This window comes from Amborella trichopoda, chromosome 3 (assembly GCF_054954075.1).
Source record: "Amborella trichopoda isolate Santa Cruz 75 chromosome 3, AtrichopodaSantaCruz75HAP2 v2.0, whole genome shotgun sequence".
Lineage (NCBI taxonomy): Eukaryota > Viridiplantae > Streptophyta > Magnoliopsida > Amborellales > Amborellaceae > Amborella > Amborella trichopoda.
This window is the reverse complement of record NC_142338.1, coordinates 59,489,812-59,505,886: the sequence shown is the minus strand read 5'-3', so window position 1 is coordinate 59,505,886 and position 16,075 is coordinate 59,489,812. Positions and strand designations below refer to the sequence as shown.

At 36.2% G+C, this 16,075-nt stretch overlaps 1 protein-coding gene across 2 annotated transcripts; it reads right to left on the bottom strand.

The window, feature by feature from the left end:
• Nucleotides 1-719: 719 nt before the first annotated feature.
• On the bottom strand, nucleotides 720-13,478 carry LOC18421402 (E3 ubiquitin ligase PQT3-like). 2 transcript variants are annotated; one of them, XM_011623150.3, is made up of 16 exons: nucleotides 13,284-13,478; nucleotides 12,071-12,838; nucleotides 10,595-10,694; nucleotides 10,098-10,182; nucleotides 9,765-9,934; nucleotides 9,501-9,580; nucleotides 9,141-9,206; nucleotides 8,891-9,047; nucleotides 8,617-8,765; nucleotides 8,107-8,271; nucleotides 7,697-7,990; nucleotides 7,179-7,220; nucleotides 6,779-7,025; nucleotides 6,578-6,697; nucleotides 4,753-4,828; nucleotides 720-1,499 (listed from the first exon to the last, which is right to left on the bottom strand). In XM_011623150.3, exons 2-16 carry the CDS (start codon nucleotides 12,228-12,230, stop codon nucleotides 999-1,001), a joined length of 2,412 nt encoding a protein of 803 aa, XP_011621452.2. In that variant the 5' UTR covers nucleotides 12,231-12,838; nucleotides 13,284-13,478; the 3' UTR covers nucleotides 720-998. The 2 variants fall into 2 exon arrangements, with proteins under 2 accessions (XP_011621452.2, XP_020523052.2); XM_020667393.2 differs by having other exon boundaries at nucleotides 720-1,484.
• Nucleotides 13,479-16,075: the final 2,597 nt, after the last annotated feature.

The window sequence follows — 16,075 nt, the reverse complement described above, 5'->3', positions numbered from 1 at the left end:
TAATTCACTAATGAGTTTTTGAAAACGCCTCCATTAAGACAACAAAAACCAACTATCATTGTCGCACGAATCATATTACAGGGGCTCTAACTGTTGTCAGAGGAACAATGGTTTACAAACACTAGTGGTTTGCAATTTGATAATGTATATATTATAAGGAAAAGTGTTCAATTAGTCAACGGGTGCAAGAGCCAGCCGACTCTTCAACGTCCATCTTTAAGATGGACGTTGTGTAAGGTGCACAAGGTCAAGTGAGATATGGACGGTACCAAAAACATCCCCAAAGAAAAACACATTTTTAAGTTAAAATATTTTTATCTTTTTACATTTATGATTGGCTTGGCTAAGATGATGAATCCCTAAAGTTTTGAATAAAAAATCCATCGTGACTTTGAGGGGTTCAATGAGTTGACCGACTCGTAGAAAGGCCATTTATGGCATAACCATATGGAAATAATAATAATAATAATAACAATGAGGTAATCACCGTGCCCTCGATGGTTTGGACACTGACCAAAGTCGTGTGTGGCGAATAACTAATTAATTAAATCATAATAACATGATTACCAACATAAGAATATACCCCTTCTCTGTAGTTGAGGGAATTAGTAAAAACTCTTCAGGGATTTTTTAGGCCAATTAATTTTAGAAAAAAGAGGAAATATAGAAATTGAGAACTAGTGCAAATAAAAAATTGTTGCGCCAGAAAAAAGAATCAATTGAACAGCATGAAATCGCTTGATATTTATATTATTGAACAAATTATTTAAAGAGGTACATTTTCATCCACTTTCTCAGCAAAAGCACAAGAAAAGATGAAAGCTCTAAATGCATTTATCAAGCAAATAAATTACATTACAAGTCTCCTTTCCCTCTCTCCTTACAAGCACCCTTGTCTATTTGGAGTAATAGAAATTTCCCAATATTTATACTTTGTGAAGAATGAGAACTGCCGGCAAGAAAAGGGGTCTAAGCCTCTAAGGTGAATCTTATATTAGTTATTCCCTAATCCTCTCTCTCTCCCAACGCTCGTACTCATGTCCGTGGTGTCGGTCTCGGTCCCTAGATCCCCTAGGAGGCCCATCAAATTCCCGGTCATCATGGCGAGACCTCCTCTTAAAATGCATTTCTTCATCGCTCTCTTCATGACTCATTGACCTCCCCCTCCTTGAGGATGAAGATACCTTCCTTTCATGGCCATGACCATGGCTCTCTTTGGGCCTCTGTTGCTCAACTTGTTGCTTACTGTGAGATGCGGAAGCAGTCGTAGAAGGGGGGTGGTCAGGGAAACTGATTCGAGAGAACACGCTTCCCTTCAATCGTTTGGCATCACTAGGATTTGGTGCGGGCTGCTCGGGTGGGAGCACATCATGTGCTTTCATCTTTAAAGAGGGAGCTGCTGCGGCAGCACGCAACAGCTCAGGGGCCTCACGGTGGGGGCGGACAGAACTAGACTCACGACCTGGTCGATCTACGCTCGCAGCCTGCGACATTAACTTCTGCATTTTGTAGGATTTTATCTTAATTAATTCCAAAATAGGTACTACTTAATGAATAAACATGTCCAAAATATGTGAAAGTGTACAAAAACATTTACTCAGCCCATTTACCAAGAAATATCCAGATTGTCCTCCCCTTTAATTTTAGACATTTTAAAATGACAAATATTCTATGCGCTTTTTCATATTATCATGCAAATAAATAAATAGGATTTTTAACAGCACTCCAGGATTTCGACGCCTTTATGGGTAGAACGGGCGGAGTAGATGGCAAACCCTTTTTCTTCTTGTAAGAGAATTCCTTTTTTTTTTTTTTTCAAGTACCAACCACTTCCAAGTTTTAAAAGGAGCATCTTAAATATTTGCTACACCCTCAATAAAAGCGAAACCCGGATAATCATTTTTCTTTTACAAGCTTTTTTTCAGAAAAGGAATTCAAATAAAACTGAAAAGAAAGGTCAAAAAAACTGAACACAAAGATTACGAACAGCTTGCCAACGGGCCTGCCTCATACTTGCCCAGGCCGGCCCTCTTTAAGTTTCAACAGCACGAGCTGCTTCGTGGCTTAGCCGGGGCAGGCAGCCGGCCCATCACCTCCCCTAATTCAAAGCTCACATCGTCACCCCAAAGAATGAGAAAAACGACCCAACCATATCCGCACTTCCCGCTTCACCTAATGTCGTATGGGTATTAACACCCTTTTTCCTTTTTAAAGGCTCCATTTTATTTTATTTTATTTTTGGGTGCTAACGCTCAATATCAACCACAACATCCTATTGATTTGAAGTCGCATTCAACGGAAAAAAAGTGACGAACCATGCATAATCCCCAACCCACCCGGCTGTCACGAAAATGCATTGTGGTCATTTAGCAAGAGGTCATTTTCCATTTACGGCATGGATAATTGTTTTTCCATGTACTGCCCGAACCATCGATGGCCAACAGCATCCGTGTTGGGAGGAGGGAAATGCTTTTTTTTTGGGAATTATATATACAATGAGATCATTTACTTTTAATATCACAATTACTTACAACCCCATCCGAAGTGAAATCTGATATCCTGGGTGTGTCACAAACTTTGAGAAAATTTCTATTGAAGTTTGAGCTTGATCAATTAAATAAATAAAGCCTTCCAAATTTCACATTCAATGGTCAAGATTAATTGTGACCACCTTGTACTAAAGACAAACAGTCTCATTATATATTTTTCCTTCCTTTTTTTTTAAGAGTTCACCAAAATACCTATGATACATCATTAAAAATTATATACTTCCCCTTATCTAACCGTCCATTCTGAATGAAAGGCTAAGATTGCCCCGATCACAATGTCACGTTTCTACACTATTTTCTTTTAAATTTTTTTCTATAAACCATTTTGACACCAAATTTTGGACGTCCAATCCTCTATTAAACACGCACCAGCAAAAAATATAGAACAAATATCTCCAGTAACAACCAAAATACCTCTGAAAGTTTCAAAAGGTATTTTTGTCATTATATTTTATCAAAAAATTATTTTTAATTTTTTTTAAAGATACGCACCAATGAGAAGATGGCACGTATCAAATTTCATATTCATACAATTTGTATAAAAAAAACCTAAAAATAAAATACTTCGTGAAGTTAGATCTAAGATCAAACAGTGAGTGGCTCTCTTTGATCAAAATTCGACGGGGAAACATAAATCTTCCATACTGTAGGGGAAGTATAGAAACCTTTCCCCATTGATTTAATTCTATCTAAATATACATGATGGTATATCGCTCTCGTGGGTATTTTGATAAATTTTCCTTCTTTTTTCTTTTCTAGTTCTTTGGCCTCTTTTATTTGCACATAATTGGAATATTGTGCTAATCTGCATGTTCTCACAACGTCTTAAACCTTTTCTTTTTAACCCCGAATACTTTTAATATCATACTCTAAACCCGGTCACTATTTTTTTGTACTTTTACTACCCTTTCCCTCTCTCTCCCTCTACCCACCCTCTCTCTAAATTTGGCTTCAAAAGTCCCATAAGACGTCCTGCACACTTTTGTGTTGTACCACCAAAAAAAAAAATCGGTCCAACACAAAAGATTGTGCCCAACCAATCACAAGCTTCAAGAAATCTAGAAGCCCCACACACAAGGCAGGGCACAACAATTTTATCACAGCTTCTAAATTTCAAGAGCTTGTGATCGTTGTGCCGGACTAAAATTTCTCTCCAACTCAAAAGTGTTCGGAAGCTTAAGTCGAGAGAGAGAAAGAGAGAGAGAGGCCGGGTAGAGAGAAGAGAAAGGTAGTTTAGTTTTAAAATGATTTACTTTTTGACTAGGAGAAGATAAAAACAAAAAAAAACAATGATAGGGTTTTGAGTGTAAAATTAAAAATATTGGGGACATTGGCAGTACAACAAGGTCGGGAGAAATTCAAACAGGGCTCATTTGAATGGGGGTACAGCGGCACATAAATCTTGCATTAGCGCCCAAATCTTGTACGAAGATGCATCTTATCTCAATGTTTCAGTAAAGACACAGGGGGTTTATTAGAAGGACACGGTTTTTATATGTTCTTGTAGAAATGAGTCACTTCCTAAAAATCTCTTTTTGACATGGATTTTTGGAAAATCTCTTTCTGAGATGAATTTTTTAACCTAATTTTTAAGGACATTTAATCTCTAACCGGCCGATCATGAATATGAATAAATAAATATATTTTAAAAATTAATAATATAATTTGATTAAGAAAACATTTGGACTGTTGGTTTCAATTATTATTAGATGGACCACCTATTTCCATCCATCTTAAAGATGGATACCTTATACCTCGGGGACCGCAAATGTAGAAATGCGCTCCCTGCCGCATGAAACAATTTTCCTTATCAGAATAGGTCCCATGCGAATCAAACACGACATCTCTAATCAGAACATACGAATAAGATGCATCTTCAAATAGGGCGTTTAAATGCAAAGGCCACCTCATATGATACATTCATACATTTCGAACCATTCGGATTCGTTGCCTATAACAATTTGAATTGGTTCATTAAGGATCTCATTAGCTTTTGCTGGCAAAAAAAAAAGCAAAACAAAAACAAAAGATGCTCGCAACCAAGGCAGCACAAGTGCACTGTGTCCTGTTTCTTGGAGATTTTTTCCCAAGAAAAGACTTTGAGAAGACCTTCCATCATAATTATTACGATCATGCTAGCTCTAGAAACATCTACTTCAACAACAACCAAAACAAGATCAGAATAAGGTGAAGAATCGCTTACAGGTTTTAATCTCGACGGTGCTTCCTTGCTGGTGATGCTCAAATCCCTGGAGCCATCTCTGTCTTTTGAACTTCCCCTGCCATACAAATATTTAAAGATTGAGGAAATGACTTGCTGGCAACTCTCTCTCTCAAACAAATACAGAAGCTATTTCAAATCCTCTTGCCAATACTTAATGTGATCGCATATAATAAGACCATTTAATATCCTTTGGAACAAGGTCTTAATGTGAAATCTGATAGCTTGGGTTTTTGAACTTTGTTTTGTTCGATCAATCAAAAGAATAAATGCAGCCACCCAACTTCACATCCAATGGTCAAGATTAGTTGAGATAACCATACACAAAAGGTAAATGGTCTCATTGTATACAAAACAAAAGATGATCAACACAAAACATAAGGCAAACAAATCCTTTCTCCTCTCAAGAGTAAAAAAATCTCATGAGAAACTCAGGACCCACTGCTCACTCGAACTAAATGAACAACAAATGAAGCACGTACGGTTTCACACAAAGGAGAGAAGAACCCCAACTCACACTGGCCTGACAAAAAAGGACCTATCTCATCCAGGCAATCCAAATTATGGCAGCCTTTTTCTACCCATTGCACGGGCAGGCAATAATCTCTCTCGTATTACTTACATTTCAAAAACGTTCTCTTTTTAATTCCACCTCTCCTCATTCCCAGCCTCTCATGCTTCCACCACCGATCCTCTCCTAAACACACTCAATCATTTCACCAACTCATTCCCCTTCTGTAGAATCATTCACTATTTCCCATCATAGTATCCATTCAACCAATCAAAAACCCTCACTTATTCATCAAAGAAAAAAAATCAGGCAATAAGAAGTAACCTGCACCCACTTATTCTTCCGAATGTATAAATAACCTAATACGAAAAAAATTAATATATAATCATCCGATCCTTTTTTTAACCATCACAACTACTTGTTGCTCCACCCTACTTCCACCCATTACACGACACACATGATCAAGGCCACATCCAACGTTACTGCTTACCTCTAAATAAAACCAAACACATTACTGTCACGTTAAGACCAACAACTAACCTCTACTCCATATAACATTAAAATAGCTATGCAATTTTTTTTGCAGCAGACGATTAGAGGTTTTATCATTGCTTATGTTTCATGTTTTCATTAAATTTATAGTGACAAGTGCGACTCAAATGGATATTTGACCAATGTTAATGATTTTTGGACACAACAAATTTTCAAAATCCCCAACATAAGATGCTTTTCATTCAACAAAGTATTAAATAAAACTTGTGGAACTTATAAATATTTTAATGTAGACTTTTTTTAAAAAAGGTTATGTTAAGGTGCTCATACAATGGAGTAATTTATCACTGTGCTCAATAATTTTGGACACTTCTATACCCTCGTTTTATACATAGATAATGTTTTTAATAAACGTATTTTGGTCATTAGGAGGGTACGACATCATCCACACGGGGTGGGACATTACCCACATGGAGCACATTAGTGGCATTTAATGCTCCATATGGGTGATGTTACACCTCATGGGAATGATATCACACCCTCTTAATGACCAAAAACACTCTTATTAAAAATTTTTCGTACAAAACAAGAGTATAGAAGTATCCAAAATTATTGAGTACAATGATAAACTACTCCATGGTGTGAGCACCCCAACATAACCCTTTTAGGGTGATAAATCATAGCCCCATTGTTGGACACAACTTAATAGTAAATAAATATTTTATTTTATTTTTGAAAAAGATAATGATGACATATTTGTGGTAACCAAAAATTTGTAGTAACAGCCTGAGCAAGGATATCTACCTCTCAATAAGCCTTTCATTTTCACGTTTCCTCCGCAAGTCGGCTTTTCGGGCCTCAAACTCTTCTCTTGACATAACAGGAGCAGCAGAGTTTGCACCGACACCATACTCCATGAGGTCTCTAAATTATCAAAAAATCCATGACCATTGAATAAAGAAATCAACTCAATCAATCAAATTTAAAACCACCCGTTCATCATACCTTTGAGGAGGAACAGGCAACATGTATGGTTGCATTGCAAATGGATCTTGAGATAAAACCCCAGGAAAAGGCACGTCAAAGGGGGTAGGGGCATAACCCAAATAAGGACTTCCACCAACAGCTGCCATATATCCATCCATTCCCCACTGAACCCCAGGCCAAAATGGATTATAGGCTCCAGGAGCCATGGGCATCATACAGTTTTCAGCTCCAAAATCTTGAGAGGCACGCCATTGCATGTCATTGGCTACATTTGGCAAGACAAATAAGATTCAAAGTCAAGCTTTAAAAAAAAAAAAAAAGACTAGAATAAAACTGTTATTTTTGAGAATAAATTTTTTTTTTGAGAATGAATAAAACTATTATTTACATATTTACAAAAAAGAAAATCTAAACATACCATTAGAAGGTTGGCGTATCTTCTTCTTCTTCTTCTTCTTAGCTGCAAAGCGATAGGCAAAAATATCATGGAAAAGCATCAGCGGATGTCAAAACTAGGGCAAGTCAAAATAGTCAAGCATGACAAACCCAGGGGACTAAAGAAATCTAAAGAACATGAAGAATCACAAATAATCCAAGACAAACATATCCATGTTGACCTAGAAAGTGAATGAATAGCTCAACGCAATGACACTCAACCCCACCAATCAAAACAAAGAATAAATCTAACACTATAACAAGACTGGCACCCCCTAAATTTGGCCATAATCAAGGTCCAACAGGCAGAAACTAAAACACCACACAAATAACATAGTTTATTTGACAAAAAAGCATTGAGAATCCAGCCAAACCAAATAAAACCATGAAGCGTAAATAATTCAGAACACTTGGTTGCACTGCCAATGGCCTTGCCCATGATTTCCTTCCACTCCTTGAAAATCATGCCAGTTGCATCTCCAACCCATAATGCATCCTCACCTTGCTCACCAGCAGGTAACTTCTGTTGAACTTCCTCCTCTGCCATTGGAGCACTCTCTTGTGACACCGGCTCCTTCATACTCATTGTATCAAGCGTGGCAGCTTCTGATCTATCAACATTCTTTGCAGATTTATTTCCCTCTAGACACTGTTGAGAAACAGCCTTCTCATCATTTACAGTCTCCTTCAACTTTTGAGCTGCTTCCTTGGAAGGAGGCGTGTGATTTTCTTTTGCAGTTCCAGAAAGAGTTGGGGAAGGTGCTTTTGGTCTGGGACAACGGGTAGACTCCATATCTAACAAAAGCAAACCGCACATTTGCAATGATATAAAAAATAAACCCAATCAGAGATTGCAAATTGACCCCAGCTACTTTCAACTTTTATGAAAAAGCAATGATCAGCACACATACCTTGAACTTGTAGCCAGCTCCCACCATTTTCTGCACTGCTCGTGTTCGACTCCAGGATGCGATTGATGGTATCCCTAAGCGTCTTATTAGGGAGCAGATCATCTGCCAAGACATTCATAGCACCACATACACACATTGACTTGGAAATGATATAGTCCCTTATACCTGATAAGAGACATAAGATAAATTAGGCTGATCAGACATTGCTTCCCCAAATGGCTTCAGAAGTTACAAAGAGATGGACAAGACCACAGTTAAGGAATAATTAAGAACTCCTTTCAAGCACACATCCAGCCAAAAACTGAAAAACAAAGCCTGATAGGGTCTTTTCCAGTTTGACCAGGTGGAGAACATACTGAAGTGAGTTTATAGCCCACCTAAGTTGTAGAGGGGATATGTTAAGGTAAATGTCAGTTTCTTCATATTTATAACTTTTTCTACAAACGATTTGGAAGTGAGGGACGAATTTATCAGCATATAAGCAGATATGAAGAAATGAGAAAGGCTTACACTTGTCACAGAAACTCTTAAAACAGCATTTGCTAGTGAGAACAGCATCCTTCATAACTTCTTTACATAAGGGACACCGTAACTCTGGAGGGAGATCGCTGATTGTACGAGTTGAAGGTAAGCCCTCAATTTCCTTCTCGAATGCAGCTCTGCCCAAAGTAGATTATCATTTTAAGCACAGTTTAAACAACCCAGAGAGTCTTTAGACAAAAGAATTGAAAAATCTAAATTTAGAATAGCCAAAAGCCTCAGAAACAAAGGATATTTATCATACTCATTTGGCTTCAGTACAGCAACAGCACCACTTGGCAGAGCATATGAACCATCTGGGGTTGCCATTAACATTGACTTAGGAATTCCAGTCGGGGGCTTCACCCTCTTAATATCAAAATTGGGGTCACCATTTGTCGGACAATGCTGAATGAAATGCCCTGTGGAGAGATTGCAAAAACATCCTTAATTATTTACTAGAAAGTTGACAATCACAAACATAAATGAAAGAAAATTACAAACAACTAAAATACCAGGGTTGTTGCAACGATGACAGACATAGCCTTGTGGAGGTGTCTTGCGTTCAAAACCCCCTCGACCTTTAAAAAAGACAAAGACAATAATTGACAAAGAAACAAATGCATGGAATAATTGATTCATTGAAAAGAAGAAAAAGACCGAATGAAAATAAGAGATCCATACATCACCATTTAAACAATAGCACATCAAATACTGAGGGAAACTAATATAAGGGAATAGTAAAATTGGAAAATCCACATTAACTTAGTCTATTATGTACAATTGTTTATATTATAGGTAGGCACTAGTATATTGAAATCACATATTAAGTTAACTCAGAAGTAGTAGTTCTAGGCCACAGGTAAGGATAGTACCAAAGCCACGCCCTGCCATCATTCTTCCACCCATACCCCTTCCAAAGCCTCTTCCAGAGCTATAAGCTTCCTGTGTTTGCCTGAATATCCAATCCAATAAGTGAGGTCACAGCTGATGTGGCCATTGATAAGAAATCCAAAGGCTAAAATATAATACCTTAAGTACTGTTAAAAAAATGATAAACAACAAGCTTAACGTGATGGAAAAACTCAATGCAGAACATGCCAGATAACATAAATTTACATTCTACAGTTTCCACTCACCTTTGCCAATCTGACGCAGTTGAATTAATGAAAGCCTTAATCCTGCTATCCTCATCAGCCTTACTAGGAAGGGCCTCTTGTGCTTGACTCGACTGACTCGACAGAACTTGAATCGGTTCAGGGATAGCATACAAATCATTTCCAAATTCATCCCATTCCGACTCATCAGGCTGCGACATCCATTTTAATGCAATATATAGCCAGTCATTACCATCATAAATGTATGGTTTCTAATTTCCTATTAAAACTTCCCATTAAGTTATTCAAAAGCATATTAATGTTCAAAAAAATGTTTCCCATACTAAATTCAGGATCAGAGAGATTCAAACTTACAAGTTTCATTTGGGATAGTTCAGGTGGCTGAGAGCTATTCTTAGAATGTGAGACTTGGTCTACCTGAGTTTCTGAAACTTTTGGCCTGCAAGCAGAACAAAGACTACTTACCTTAGGGTCCATTGCTATACATTACTATTGCGAGAAGGGTTCTATATTTTAAAGAAGGGATTGTATAAAGCGACCATTTAACTTCTGTACATGGAGGTCTCAATCATTCTCACTCATTAGATGTCAAATTGGATGGCTTGGGGTGAATCACAAAGTCCGAAAAAAAATTTTGGAACTCTGTGTTCAATTTAATGACACTCTTACAACCACCCATTTTGAAATTTAAGGGAAAAAAATGATTGTGATCTCCATGTACAAAAGATAAATATCTCTTTGTAGACAATCCTTTTAAAGAAATAACAAAATTAAAGTTATGAGTTCTCCAAAATGCTCTTTAGAAAAAACTCATATGTCTACACCATGAGGTAAGAAGTGCAAGACAATACTCTTCTCTTTCAGTGACAATGGGCAAGCGAGGCCTTCCAGGAACCAAACGAACTAAAACTGAAGTATTTTTGGGCACCAACATTGCTTCATCAGCATACTCTGAAATCGAACAGCGCAGATTTCGATATAAAGGTTTGCATAATTAGTTCAAAATTCAAACCACAACCAGGCAGAATGGGACGCCCTAAAAGTCCTAAACCCATGAATTTTGGATAGCAATTGGATGGTTTGTCGAGATGTATCAGGTAAACCAAGCACCTGGGACCTGACTAATTTGGGAGAACCTACATAAGCCACTCGTGAGATCAACTAGCATATAAGTGCGCACATAGAAGTGTATAAGGCAGGATTCACGAAAAATTTTGGCAAAGCTTTACGTTGGCTGCCTACCCCACACAACCCATATTGAAAGGTATCACATGAATAAAAACAAAACCCACAAAAACAAGAGCAAGTTCGATAAATAAAGCACAAACTTACCGAACCACACTAAAAGATACAGACAAGTGTAAAATTAACAATACAAACTCAATTTCTAGGGCAAAATCCTAAACAAATAAACCATATATTCCATGAGCCTAGCCATATGGGAGAATATGGACCACAAGAGAGTTCAAAAAGGGTAAAAAGAAAAACATACCCAACCACTGAAAAATAAGGATGTTGTTAAAGAACAACTGTAAAAACTCGATTTTTTACTACCACATCCTAAACAAATAAACTGAAATACCACATATCCCATGTATAAACCCATGAATTTTGGATAGCAATTGGATGGTTGGTTGAGATGTATCAGGCAAACCAAGCAGCCGGTACCTAACTAATTTAGTAGAACCTACAGAAGTCACTCGTGAGGTCAACTAGAATATAGGTATGCACTGGAACCTACAGAAGTCACTCGTGAGACCAACTAGAATATAGGTATGCACATTGAAAAGTATCATCAGGAATCATGGAAAGTTTTGGCAAAGCTTTATGTTGGCTGCCTACCCAACACAATCAACATTGACAAGTATCAGATGAACAAAAACAAAATCCACACAGGCCAGGGCAAGTTCGATAAGTAAAGCACAAACTTACCCAACCACACTAAACGAAACATTGTGTAAAATTAACAATACAGACTCAATTTCTAGGGAAAAAATCCTAAACAAATAAACCACACATCCCACAAGGCTAGCCACACACTGAAAAATACAAATGATGTTAAGGAACAACAGTAAAAACTCGATTTTCTACAACCACATCCTAAACAAATAAACAGACATACCACATATCCCACGTATACACTAAGGATCCCAATGCATAACAATGCAGAATGAAGGTAAATTTTTATAACAGATAAATTGAACTAACCAAAATAACCTAAGTCTAAATGGTTCCTGATTCAGCCTGGCTAACTAGAACAAAAACAACCAAGGAAAGAAATCGAGAAAAACAACCAAGGAAAGAAATTGAGAAAAATAAGCACCGACCTTCATTAGTTTGGGCGTTGAAGACCATGAGGTCGTTACCCCGACCCAATTGCTTGTATTCAAATATTTTTTCTTTCAAATTGGAAACAGTTATGAAGGGTCCTTCGATAGGGATAGAGGCAAAATCTTTTGCACTTTTAAACTTATAATAAACAGCCATTTTTTTCTTTTTATCTCTGCAGAAAATATAAACAACCAAAAAGAAAACACAATTGCAAGAGGAGGAATTCCGGCCACCAAAAAAGAGGCCTCAATTGATCTTTAAAAAACTTAATAAATCGATACAACCAAAATGATATCCTTTTTCCAGATCTCCAGTATTGCCTTCAAAGCGTCGAAGATGACATGAACAGCTCCAGTGAATACAAAGATTGACTGATTCAAAAGAAGATGATAATTTTTTTCTTCAGTTAAACAATCAAGAGGAATCCTTCTAAGACCCAAAATTTATTCACAACTTGGGTGCGATAGTGAGCTTGCCAACTGGAAAGAATTACTTCAAGCGAACACCTCGAACCAGTCAATCAACAATCTCTTTAGAATACAAATAACGTCAAATAGGGTAAGAGCCTCGAACAAAAAGCCTTCAGTTTGCGAGAGAACAATAAACTCTTCAATTCAATATCTTCCTTCAATCTCTGAAGAAGTAGCCTCCGATAAATTTCTTGAATTTTCCCAATCAAGTAGTCTTAGCCTTCCTTTCTCATGTTGACAGACATTGAATCTTTCAGTCGACAGTGGCAGCAAGGACGAAGCAAGATGGAGCCTCTGGTTCAAAAAAATGCGGTTTTCAGTAAGATCAACGTGATTCACTGAATAAAAAAACACCTAAGGTTTATGGATGTTATTTTACAACTGATATCCAGACAAAATATAGAAAAAACAAAAACTCCCCCAAAGGAACCTAGGGTTTGTACTGCAATCAAACAGGAACTGACAATGATAAAGCCTCAAGAAACACAGGGCTCCAGACAATATCAATAGTGATTCAGAAAAATATAAACAATCTGATAAAGGAACCTTGGGTATACAAGATGACGAACCCTAGTTAATCAATAAATCAGGGATCTGGTACAAATTTCTAGTGTTTCCACAGTAATCAACAGAATTTCAGAAAAACAAAGATCAATAATCACAAAAACCTAGGGCTTAGAGAATAATCAACAAAAAAAAAATAAGTCCTCCGAAAGAGGAATTGAATAATTGACTGTACCAGAAGCCGATCAACAGCGTTTCTTCCGGATCTGGCGGCGATCAATCTTCTAGATCCCAAAAACACCAAAAAAACCAAGCCTTCAGTTGAAGATTAAGAAACTGGGGCTTCTCTCTGATATTGAAGAATAAGGAAACTAGGGTTTTTATCAACGCTATCTTTTGCAGAGAAAGTAACGGCGAAAGGTGCCGCTTCAACGCTGTATTAACCGCGTTTCCTTATTTATATCCTCTGGCTTTCGCGTTTAGATTTAATGACCGAATACGCCACTAACTTCTTACCAAATGTCAACATACCCTGACTTTTCCTCGGCGGCTAATAATTTGGCTATCGTTAAAAGATTTATCCTTTTGGGGATCGTATGCAATCGCTTATCTTTTAGCACAATAAATATCGCAATCTTTTACCGCTCTCCAATGTGAAATTAGATATCTTGAATTTATCACAATCTTCAATAAAATTTCACTTGAACTCTGAGCTTGGTAAAAAAGGATAAATACAGCCACCCAATTTCATATCTAAAAGTTAAATTTCATATAGTGGTTATCTTATATTATACAATGAGACTATTTAGTTTTGGTATAGAGAGTCACAATTATTTACTACCATCCGATGTAAAATCTAATAATTTGGGTGTGTCACAATGTTCGAAATAATTTCTTTTAATCTTCGAGTTTGGTCAATTAAATAAATGCAACCACTCAATTTCACATCCAGGTCAAGATTAATTATGATCACCTTGTGCCAAAAGTAAATGGTCTCGTTCTAAACTTTAGCAATATAAATAGTGTCATTGTATACTTTTCCTATCCTTGTTAATGGTGGCATTTTGGTGGTTTTTTATATTCTATAAATTTGAAACTCCATTTAAAAAAGGGTGTGGTTTGTATAGCCCCTAGGCTCTAAACAATCAAATTAGAGCCTACCTTCAAATAGTGTCGAGAAATGTGGTTTCAATACTGAAAATCCTTGTGATAACTTTAAAATATATTTTCATATTTATTTATAAAGTTTAAAGCTTCAAAAATAGTATAAACCGATAGATCTATGAAAATCTTGAAAATTGACAGTCAAAAAATGCGTTATAAAATACACTATTTCAAAAACTTGGAATCCATTTTTTTCTCATGTCCATGCATCTTGATGTCGAGATGATCAATTTGCGGATATTTGGGCATCAAAATAACATCTAGCCAAATTTTGGAGGTACGATCAAATCTAATTGTTGAGAGCCTCGGCTCTATATAAACTTTTCCCTTTAAAAATGGGGTGGCATTAATTTTAAACAATCAAAGCAAGAGCACCTCTAAACTATGCTTAAATATACAATTTTGATGTTGAAAAACCTTTTGAGCAATCTTAAAATTTATTTTAACATTAAAGCTCGTAAAATAGTGCAGATTAAGCAAATGCATTTTTTCATCCGCCTGAAAACAGCTAAATAGAGAGGATTACAACATAGCTAGAAAAGTACCTCTCAGCACTTTGTGAGTACCAACTAAAGGAATTGGATGTAGCTGTTGACGTAGTACAATTTAGCTAGAACTTGCAAGCAAAAAAATCCAAGCAAGCGATGAAGCGAGACTAAATCCTCAATCTCGAATCAATGGATGCTGGTAGACAATCTAGATAATGTGTTATGAGATACATTATTTATATATATATATATATATATATATATATATATATATATATATATATATATATATATATATATATATAAGATATTACAAAAACGCCTATAAGTGAAAATAAGATATTACAAAAACGCCTATAAGTGAAAATAAACAGTGATTTCGTCTACTCTCATCACCGTCAAAAGTTCATCACATGATTATGATTGCCCAGTATTGTTTCATTTTTCATTTTTTTTTTATACATATCGGAATGACCTAAAACTTGAAACGTGTGTTCATAAAAAATAGAAGAATATACGAAAAATATCAAAAAAATATTTTACATGAAAGAAATTGGCCAAAATACGCCCGAAAAGTTTTGGAAGTATTTTGGTCAATTTATTTTTCACGAATTTTTTTTTATATTTTTATTGGGTCCGCTTCCCTAAGATGCGCATACACACATGCACACATATATAGGTGAAAATGAACAATGATTTCGCCTACCCTCATCACCGTCCAAAGTTCATCCCATGGTCATGATTGTCTGGTAGTATTTTATTTTTCATTTTTTTTTACAAATTAAAATGATCTGAATTTGAAGCATGTGTACATCTCAGCGAGACGCACCTAATAAAAATATATAAAAAATAATAATTGGTGGAACAAAACATTGACAAAAAATATCCCATAAAGTTTTTAGGGGTATTTTGGTCAATTTATTTAATATAAAATATTTTTTTGATATTTTTTATAGATTCGCCTATTTTTTATTAACATACGTTTCAAATTTCAGATCATTCTGATTTGTAAAAAAAAAAAAATGAAATGCTACTGGATAATCGTGACCATGCGATGAACTTTAGATGGTGATGAGAGTAGGTAAAATCACTATTTATTTTCGCCTATAGACGTTTTGTAATATCTTCCTATAAAGTTTGTGTCGGATCGAGAACTTCAATATGTGCACCTAACACACGTGATTGGAAGTAGACGTTCCAAACTCAAGTTTAATCAAAAATGGGTTTAGAACTTGAGCTTCCATACTTTCTTTCACATAAAAATACTTCAATCTAGATCTTGAAGTTCCAAGCGAAGAGTAGTCTCGTAAAAAACTAAAAAATGTGTGACTTTAATGTAAGATATAAAACATAGAGGATTTTATGAAAATTTACA